The sequence below is a fragment of the Hypomesus transpacificus genome, chromosome 9 (assembly GCF_021917145.1).
Source record: "Hypomesus transpacificus isolate Combined female chromosome 9, fHypTra1, whole genome shotgun sequence".
NCBI lineage: Eukaryota > Metazoa > Chordata > Actinopteri > Osmeriformes > Osmeridae > Hypomesus > Hypomesus transpacificus.
This window is the reverse complement of record NC_061068.1, coordinates 2,090,623-2,101,565: the sequence shown is the minus strand read 5'-3', so window position 1 is coordinate 2,101,565 and position 10,943 is coordinate 2,090,623. Positions and strand designations below refer to the sequence as shown.

At 47.4% G+C, this 10,943-nt stretch overlaps 1 protein-coding gene across 1 annotated transcript; it reads right to left on the bottom strand.

Moving 5' to 3' along the window:
* Window positions 1-2,977: 2,977 nt before the first annotated feature.
* On the bottom strand, window positions 2,978-10,612 carry etnk2 (ethanolamine kinase 2). The gene is made up of 9 exons (XM_047024752.1): window positions 10,195-10,612; window positions 7,038-7,175; window positions 6,808-6,929; window positions 6,518-6,658; window positions 4,877-5,019; window positions 4,617-4,700; window positions 3,755-3,915; window positions 3,526-3,599; window positions 2,978-3,152 (listed from the first exon to the last, which is right to left on the bottom strand). Exons 1-9 carry the CDS (start codon window positions 10,339-10,341, stop codon window positions 3,080-3,082), a joined length of 1,083 nt encoding a protein of 360 aa, XP_046880708.1. The 5' UTR covers window positions 10,342-10,612; the 3' UTR covers window positions 2,978-3,079.
* Between the last annotated feature and the right edge of the window lie 331 nt (window positions 10,613-10,943).

The window sequence follows — 10,943 nt, the reverse complement described above, 5'->3', positions numbered from 1 at the left end:
CACTATGCACACACTACACATCCTTTAATTCAGAGGATTTATTTATTTGAAATATCTACTGACAAAGCATAAATTACTTTCCTGTCCAAACCCAAATAAGTCAGAACAATCACTGTACATTCAGATTTCACAGTATTTCTTACAGTATTTACACCTTTCTCAATGCTGTAGCTCTTCCTTCAGGAACACATGACTCCTAATACTTCAACCAGCTAACACTCCCACCTTCAAATGCTACCCCCTCCTTTACAGTATCTACGAAGCACTTTTCTTACAGTAAATCCAAATCATTCAAAAAACAAAAGCATTGTACAAAAAGTAAAGAGACATAGAAAGAAAAAGTCTAGTTATTTGTACAGTGTGTTTTCAAGTTAAGTCAGTTTAGTACATTCGCAAACGCAAAAAAGTTAATCTCAAATGAACTGCAATGCCTTATGAAGCTAACCATTTTGGTATGTTTATAGAAAAGGAAAATCAACAACACAGAAAACGGGAGAGAAACCATGACAGATTCCAATAAATATCCTTTGCAAAACTGCTTAAAACATCTCTACTCTAAAAAAAAATACCAACATCAGGATTAAAGCCTTTCATAGCCAGCACAGAATAGGATTTTCACAGGACTTATCCGTAAAAAAAAAAAAAAAAACACACCATCAACAAGTTGGCCTATAAAATAGGTACTATCTTATACTTCATTGAACCGATTTGGAACTTATTTTGAGTGTTGTCTGCAATGCTTTCGATAATGACAGCTTGATGAGCTTCCTCCATAGGTCAGGTGATGAAACACGAATGCTGTGCCCCATCTCCATATTCCAAGTGATATCTCTTCCCCTGAAGTACAACATACTGTCATAGAATCTAATGGATCTGATTTAGGGCGCTTTCAGCAAGAAAATTAATTTGGTCATAATCTGTCTCTTTGGGAGCAAGGAAATGTCAGTCACTAATTATAGCCCATAATATTTCAACAATAAAGCTCCCAAGAATTAATCATCATTCTAGCAAAAATTCTGCTTAAAGAGGTAGCTTTCTGAGAAAGACCAGATATGAACAGCCTTAATCAATCAGCTAAATGTGCCTCTTAATGACCTGTGCTTTGGTGAATCCAATATGTCCTCATGCTCATTTCATCCTAAACACTGAACTTCTCCCCTGCAGTCTGGAGGTGAAAAGCAACTGTCCCAGGTGGAGAGTTTCCCTTGATCTTCACAAATAGGAAACACGGCAGTGGTAAGGTACTGTGGATGGAGACCTCACTCTCACCTGTCCAGTCTCCTCACTCTCACCTGTCCAGTCTCACATGACAGGAGTGACAAGATGAGGAGAGGGAGCCAGTTCAGAGTGTTGGCATTCATCCCACGAGGGGAGACAGTGAGACTAGGAGGTACACGGCTCCTTCAGAGGACAGTAAAGCACATTGACACTACACCAGGAGTGACTTCATTGAAATCTCGTCAGTGTCACCTCTAGGTGGCCTACTGGCCACTGGGCAGACTAATGGGTGCACCTCCTTTGTGTGGCTTGTGGTCCTACTGTGCTAAATGATTGATTGGCCCTCCTCTGTGACCAGGCCCTGGTGAATTATTCACCCTGACAGTAACAGAAGACATCCAGAGGAGGGGACAGAGTTCAAAGCTCACTGTCTCCCCCTGAAGGGCCTTAGAGGAAATGACATCATCTGCTTGGGGTGGGAGGAACTGGTTTGAAGTCATCGAATCAGATGACTTTAGGGGGCCACACTTACGGGTGTAAATGTTTCTTTAGAACAGTACGTGTTTGGAACAGGGAGAACATATGCACAGAGGCACACCAGAGGGGAATGTCTGGCTCTCAGAACTCATCACTGGCAACCTCCAGTCCATAGAGGTAATCACTGAACAATAAAACTGGGATTACACATTCCTGCCCCTTTGAAGGCTTGACTGGCTCTGACCTGGACACACAGATTACACAATGCCTGGTTACATAAGAGTCTGGCTTCATCTTTGGTAAACGGAGGCAAGGTGAAAACATGGGGAATAGGGGAGGGAGGAAAGTGACCCTACCAAGAAAGATGAATGTGGAAGTGGTGGTGGGGAGGGAGGGGAGGTGTAGAAGGAGGTCAGCGAAGTGAGGGGAGCAAGGGAGAGTTAAAAATGACTTGTGTGGGGGGGGGGGTTACATAGACAGAGGAGGCCTGGGTAACTGAGGTTGTGATTTTCCAAGTGGTCTGTGCACAAAGTGGAAAGTTTAACAGAGTGCATCGCTGTAACCATAAAAGCTAAACAGGTGGAAAGCAGCCGGAGATATGACAGGGCCAGACGGTGCTGTCCTAGAGCAGCTTTTAACACAGCATCCTTCCAAGAGGCAGCCCTCATCTACAGCAAGAGCCTTCCATGGTGCTCTTACTGAGCACATACTGTCAACTAGCACAGCCCTGCCTGTCTAGGTCTTCTAGGTGCATATTCAGACTAGATGAGGATAGTCTAGGCTAGTCTCTAGCAGGTCCCACTATGCATGGAAATATACCAAGGCTGATAGGTCAGGGCTAAGAGGAGAGGCTTCGTCACAGGCCTATTGGTGCTCTAGTCTACAGCACAGGTTTGGTGAATGGATGGCTGTCACTTAAGAGTGCCATGGAAACAAGTTCAACTTCAGAGAAACTAAGGTGGCGGTGCAGCTGCCTAACTGGTTAATGCACGACTGGGTCACTTCTTTCCAAATATAAATAAATATGAATAAACACACACAAGCAATCATGGCATTTTTTGGAAACTATGAGCTCGAGTTTTGAGACTGAGATGGAGCGAGAGCAGGAGGAATGAAAGAGTAATCGCGCTTGTGTTTTCAAGGGGACCGGGTTTGGCTAACTTGTTGACATCCAACCAGACCCGGCCCCCCCTAGGGGGTTCTCACCCTACCCCACCCCCACCCCCACCCCCACCCCCACCCCCACCCCGTAGCATAAGCCATGACCTCCCCACACCCCCACCCCCCGCTGCTCTGCTCAGCTGAAAGTGCATCTGCTCCCCTAGTCAGAGTGCCAGTGAAGGGAGCCCCTCTCTTCTCCTCCTCTTTCTCTTTTCTCCTCCTCTCATTCAGGGATCTGGAGGGCCATCGCTGCAGGCTTGGTCTTGAAGTACTGGTTGAAACGCAGCACAGCGTAGCTGGAGGAGAGAGGGAGAGCAGACGAAAGGTAAAGAAAGATGGCAGAAAAGAGAAAGAGAAACAGTTCAGACTGGAGGAAAGGCCTATTTATCCTGCAGCAGCTCAAACAATAACCCAGACAGGCCACACTGCATGCATGTTAAACTATCTGACTAGCTTTTTTCTCTGGTGGCTGAGGTACCTCTCCCTCACGTCAGGAGAGAGTTACAGACAAAGAGAGAGGTGAGAGAGAGAGAAAGAGAGTGAGGAGGGACAGAGAAAGGTGAGAAAGAGAGGAGATGCTTGGATTTCATTCTTTCATAGCCTGTTCAACCTATGCTAACAGATCCATTTCCCCATCCAGATGAAGCATGCACACAAAGACTCTCTTACCCCAGGAAGTCAAAATCGATGGAGGAGTACTTTGCCTGGATGAGTGCCCAAAAACCCCAGAAGAAGTGAGATGCCTGCATGGAGAGGTATCAGTGGTCAGATAAAGGTACATAAACACAGGTTCACACACAACATAAAGGACCACTGTGTGTGTGTGTGTGTGTGTGTGTGTGTGTGTGTGTGTGTGTGTGTGTGTGTGTGTGTGGGCACACACTCAGGTGTTCCTCACCAAGGCAAACTTGTTGACCTGGACGTAGAGTGTCTCCAGGTCTCGCGGGCTGACCTCCTCTCCTTTCGTGGCAAACGTTTTATAGGCTTGCAGATACACTCGGAGCCACTCAAACTGCATCTCACGGCTAGGGTACAGCCCGTAGTCCAGCTCACTCATCCCTGAAAACGCACACACACACACACACAGGTCAGCACATGCACACACACACACACACACAGGTCAGCACATGCACACACACACACACACACAGGTCAGCACATGCACACACACACACACACACACAGGTCAGCACATGCACACACACAGGCAAACACAGGTCAGCACATGCACACACACACACACACACACAGGTCAGCACATGCACACACACACACACACACAGGTCAGCACATGCACACACACAGGTACACACACAGGTCAGCACATGCACACACACAGGTACACACACAGGTCAGCACATGCACACACACACACACACACAGGTCAGCACATGCACACACACACACACACACAGGTCAGCACATGCACACACACACACACACACAGGTCAGCACATGCACACACACACACACACACAGGTCAGCACATGCACACACACACACACACACAGGTCAGCACATGCACACACACACACACACACAGGTCAGCACATGCACACACACACACACACACAGGTCAGCACATGCACACACACAGGTACACACACAGGTCAGCACATGCACACACACACACACACACACACAGGTCAGCACATGCACACACACACACACACACACAGGTCAGCACATGCACACACACAGTTCAGCACATGCACACACACAGGTACACGCCCATATTCAAAGAAGGTGCTTTTGCTCACCTGCAAACTCATTAAAGTGGTTCCCGATGTCGAAGGCCTGGTAGTTGTAACTGGAGTATTCATAGTCTATGAAGCGAACATGACCTGGGTAATGGAGAGGACAGCAGAATAAAAATTAAAAAAACACACAGCCCAGGGATAGGACACACTGGTGGTCCTCATTCTCTCAGCAGATAATGTCTGGTGGGTGGGGTCTGGGGGGGGGTGAAGCATTCCTGCCACTGACAGTGAGGTTGGAACCGAGGTTCTAGAGTACGTACCCTCCTTGCTGTTGTGTATGATGTTCTTGCAGAGCAGGTCGTTGTGGCAGAGCACGACGGGGGAGCCCAGGGTGGAGAGGTGCTCCTTCATCCACGCCATCTCCTGCTCCAGCACGGCCTGGCTGGGAACCTCCTGGCGGATCCTGCCCACAGAGCCATGGAGGCGGGTCGAGAAAGGAGAGAGGGTGAGGGAAGGAGGGAAGGAGACAGGGACAGATAGAAAAAGGTCAGCTGCTTCACGACACAAATCTGTGCATCAGTTTCCTCCCTGGAAATGTTTTGACAACTACAGCCATTGTATTAAAACTAATGAAGAAAGACTTTTGGCAGGAGTAATGGATGAAGCTCCGACAGCTTTACTGCCACGTTATCCGTCAAAGTGTGTGAACAAAAACAGCTTTTGTTTTTGCTTTAACAGAGTAGGTCTGTTTCCCTGTGGTGCTGATCTTCTAGGGAACGGATTGTGTGTGTGTGTGTGTGTGTGTGCGGGTGTCATCAACGGGCTGAAGGTGAACGTTTAACCCTTTGTGAGTGTGTGTTGTCAGCCAATTAGTTTGCTGCAATGAGGAGACCATGTACGTGGTAATGGGCTTAATGGCTAATCCAGAGACGGTCACAGAAGGGAGGAGATGAGGAGAAAGACAAGAGAAGCTATTCCCCAAGTCTTAACCACACCCTGTCACCAACAGACTAGCCCCTGTCCCTCTCCTAACACACTCCCCTCTCTCCCCCTGACTCGCCCAGCCCTCTTCCTCCAAACACTCCCATCTCCCTCACCCTTTGCCAACAGACTCCCATCTCCTTCGCTCAACCAACAGAAGTCTCCCTGACTCCCAAAAGATTCTCCCAACAGACTCCCCTGTCCCTGACTCTCCCAGCAGACTCTCCACTCACCCTCCAATCACTCCCCTCTCCATCGCTCTCTTCAAACAGACTCCCCCCTGTGACTGACTCTCCCAACAGACTCTCCCCTCACCATGTCTCTCTCCCAAAAGACTCTCCCCGACTCCACATCCTTCTCCCAGCAGAATACCAGCTCTGGTATTCCTGGGGGGTGTTGGAACTGGTTGTGACTGCGTGTGTCTGAAACAGCTGGACTGGACTGTGGAAGCGGCTAATTGGGTGCTCGAGGGGAAGACCGTTTCCCCCAGGGACAGCTTTATATAAAGATGGCCTCCTTTTTTCCCCTCGCTCTGAGATGAGACAAGTGGACAGGCCAAAGCTTGGTGATGCATGAGCTTCATGTGTTACCCAAGAGAAGGAGCCTGGATGGTGTGTGTGTGGCTGTGTCGTCCAGGACAGCTCCTGTATTCTAGCTGATAAACTCAGGTATGCAAACATCTGCTGGCAGGACACGTACCACTGCCTCCCTAATCTAGCCCATGGTTCTGATAACACTTGCATAATTGTTAGCACAGTGGACCTAATAGCCATTAGAATAAGTAGAACAACTCCCCACAGAGTCCAGCTCAGCACAGGCAGGTGGCTCGGTTAGGAAAAGGCACTTGGTTATCAGGAGGAGACCAGAGCCATGGGGGGGGGGGGGGGTTAGGGTTTGTTTCCAATAAAGGGAGCCATGTAAACCCTCAGAGAATGGACAACGACAGCGCTACACCACGCTGGTCATGTGACTCTCCCCACCTGGCGTTGGAGGCTTGGTCGGTGAACTCGGTGGCGACCAGAGATAAATATTTGCGCATCTTTATCCATAGGTTGGGTTTGGGGATGCAGCCGTTGTGTGCGTGGATGGCATGGATGCGAGCCATCTCTCCGGCAATGAGCCTAAGGACAAACCAACAAAAACCTTATACCATGTGGATATGAATGCGGACACCATATCAGTCGATCAATAAGACATTGCCGTATTGATTCAAACAGACGGCTCCACTCTGGGGGAGGGGCCTCTTGACAGGACTGGTGGCCGTTCCTACCTGAGCAGCGTGGGGTCCCTGACATCCTGCGTTCCCAGGGCATCCCCCTGCATGAACTCATAGCAGATGCCATTCTGGAAGGTGCAGTAGAGACGTGGGGCACAGCCATTAGCATGCAGCACCTGGGAACACACACACACGCGCACACACACGGGTTAACCGCTACACTTGGATGCTAGACCAATGGCAATCCGAGGCTCAACAAGAGGACACGGACAGGGATAGGCCACCTGGAAGCTCTTGAGCTCATTGTCGCGGTCCACGATGAGTTCCGTCTTGTTGCCGTACACCCGGACGAGGACCACATCTTCTGGACTGTCATCCACGTAGCAGCCTACCAGCTTGTTGGTGGTTCCATCGGTGAACAACTGAGGCGGACAATGAGAGAAAACAGGAAGTGGGGGAGACGTTCTGATTACAGCTGCAGTGATCATGGAAGGTTCCAACAGTAAGAAGGGTAGTGTTTATTTCACTGGATCACATGATGTGTTTCAATATCAGAAACAATGACCATGGGTGTGGAGAGTCTAAGCATGTCTGGCTTTCAAACTGGAGGCATACAGAGAAAGGCTAACTGGAGACATACAGTGAAAGGCTAACTGGAGGCATACATTGAAAGCGTAACTGGAGACATACAGTGAAAGGCAAACTGGAGACATACAGTGAAAGGCAAACTGGAGAAATACAGTGAAAGGCTAACAGGAGACATACAGTGAAAGACTAACTGCTCAAAAGCCAATGACTCAACTCCTCTGTTGCAGAATACCTTTCAAAAAGGCCATAAGCTGGTCCACTATTACAAACTATCGTGGTATTTTTACCAATGTGTTGAAAACAACGTAGGCTTATACATGATTCATGACACTTTAACAATGATGTTTTATTAATGATCATTATTGCCACCTTTCTGTGAAGTGTTACCAATAAAACCAAATGTGTGTGAATGGGCCCAGATGACTGGAATTCCCCATTGTGCTGTGAATTCCACTGATGAGAGGGCCTTCAGATATCCCTGCAGCGAGATACCACACACACGGCTCCTCTTTCTGGCTCCACGGACCACACAGCCTGGCCACCCACTCATGCATACCAAGCATACCTCACATTGCTGACCACAAAGATGGGCACACGGGCACACGGTTACGACCCACACACACACACACACACACGATTGTAGCCACATGATTTAACCCATAGGACCTAGGCTATACTTGCCCAGGGACTGCAGTTGAAAATTAGCCGGCTGGCTAAAACCGGCACTTTTACTTAAAATGTTGATTAATGTGCACTGTCCATGTAAAAATAAACTAAATAAATACAAATACAAATATAGCACTTAGAACACCTAGACCTCCAATATGGCACTGTTTAGCGTGTGTGTGTGTTTGTGTATGAATGTGCATCCTTATGTGTTTATCACCTTCCACGTGTCAAGAGAGATAAGCTTTAGTAAAACGATGGTAAATATTAACTTCAGACCAGTAAATGACGACACACACATCAGGTTTGGCTGTGTTGGTGTAGCTTATACGATGGGAACCGAATTTAGACTGGGTTTCACACAATAACCTTCTGCTGTAATCTCTTCTTAACACTGATTTAAAAGCTCCATCAGAAACAGGCCTACGGGAGAGAAAGAACCGAAGCTCCAAGGGGAGAATGAGGGTTTGACGGGGCTGAATCCCATGCTATGGTGTAACCATAAGCAGGTGAAAGGTTATTGATGACGCATGTATGCGTGTGTTGGCAGGTCTGCTGTTTTCAAGACCTGGGAACGGATGTTTGGGAATTGACACTGGATATTTACAGTAAAAGCAGAGACACACGCAGAGACACAAGCAGAAACACACGCACACACACAAAACACATCCTGTTTAGGTGCTTTGGTCAGTCAGGTGTTCCTGTAAACATGTCTGCCCTTCTCGTTACCTTTATCCTTTCAAATATTTCCCCAAAACAGATCCATTTCATTCTCCATATTTCCCTTCCCCTCTCTCTCTAACCATTTCCTCTCTACAAGCTGGCATGTGACTGTGTACAGCTGTCGGGCTATGTGACAGTGCAGCCTGACCGAGACAAAGCCAGGGGAACACAAAGCATGTTTGGGTGACTACATGTTGTCATTGAGAAAAACACTTGGCTGCAGACGGAGGTAAACACTGTCATGCTTCCAGTTGAAGGGGCGGCAAATTCCTGGGATTATCCTCAACTCTATGAGGGCGGTTGCTTATGTGACCTAGGCAAATGTAAAATGTAGGACTACAATGTGAACACTCTTTCAAATGGCAGAGCATTGATCACATCATGTTTGATCATTGGTCATGAGCCAGCCCTGGGGTTCCTCATGAAGTTAAGAGTGATCAGGAAGGTAAATAGTCAAATCTGTGGGATCATGTCTGTGATGTTTCGATGGCTAGACAGACAATTCCAAAACATCTCATGCTACACTAGGTGGTGGCACAGTGGTCACTTGATCCATTTAGTTTGAATGAATTATGCAGTTCCACTTTCCATTCCTGATGGATTCTAAAGCAGAGCAACAAAATCTAACAGAGACCAGTAAGAGAGAGATGTGTGATTAGGGTTGTCTAATGAGTTTAAATGGGGATCCGGGTTGTTGGAAGGGTCACAGGCAATGTTACCATTGCAATCACACACTGAATCAATCAACAATATGCAATCATAATTTGAGATACATGGAGGCCCCATTTACAAGTAACCATTTAAAACCTTAAGGGAACGAATGAAAGATAGGCTGTCTATGTCCGTAGCCTGGGGAAACAGCCTGGTCTTGATCCAGAACATACTAGGTTTTCTAGAACAATACTATCACCACGTCACCTACAGCTGGTTACTGACGTTGAGACAGATGAAGCAGGCAGCTGCCTGGCACAAGCCTTCATTATAGGTTACAACTCATCTTTTTCAGATTTCAATTGGCCTAATAAAAAGCTTTATAGCCTGGCAGAGATAGAGAGACACGCATGGTACATTTACTCAATCGAAGACAATGACCGTGACGTTCCAACTCCTGTTAGACCTTGCTTGGGTGGGGTGATGGATGACAGCTTGTTAGCTAGCAATGTTAGTGTAGTGCATTTTCATCTAGTTAGTGTCAGCACTTTGAAAGCCTTTAATATTTGCACAAAAACTGTTCATATTTACTTTCTCCAAGGCATAAGTGATTATAGAAACAAAGACGAAGCTAATTAGCCATCCTTGACTTGCTACTTGCTAAAATAGCTAGAGCTAGCTAGCTAGTGCTAACGTTTGGCTATCCTATGCCGAGCCAGTTGAGGCTACAGCTGCATCACAGCTAATGTAACCTGCTAGCTAGCAAAGCTGTCAAACTAGCATCCCCAGCAGTTAGCAAAACATCAATGTTACCTTGGTCTTGACATGGTTCTTGTCCCACGATGGGCGAAGCTCCTTAATGAGCTTCATTGCCCCATCCGTAACTTTGAGCTCGTCCACGAAAATCGGGAATTTTCTTATCACAGGCGACCCAACCGGCACGTGTATTTCCGTCTCCATAATATGGTTGATTGTTGTGTTCTTTAGCTAGCTAGAGATGTGTTTATATTTATTTTTTATAATTTACAACATGCATATGCAAGCTAGCTAGTAGGTTGAAACGGACTGAAAGAGTTTGTAAGAGGAGCTTAGTGGTGTATTGACGCTAAGCCGATGAGGATGCAGCTACGGATGAGAATACCGGTGATGACTCTCGTCGTCGGTTTTCTAGAGCCGGGTCAGTCAACGACACGATTTCCTACTTCTTAGCACCGCCCTCGCAGAATCATTCGATGCCGGTGGTACGAGGAAAGCTCTAGATGTAAACCAAATCAGTCAAGTAACCGGCGAAAGAGGTGACGCCCCCTTTTCAAAACACGAGTTCACCCGGGAAGAGCCGAAGTGGCGAATTCGGTAGGACTGCCTGTGAGTTAGAGCCTGTGAGTGTCAGAACAGTTTCACAAGTATGTGAACGCATGGCGCTCTAATGATGTAGATGTTCACAAAATACAGAGTGTAACTTGCAACGGAATGCAAATCCGCCATACGGTAATCGGTGTGCCGGGGCACCGCTGGCTGGTCCCGGTGTGCCGGAGAATTTAGTTCACCTGTTCCCACTTCCT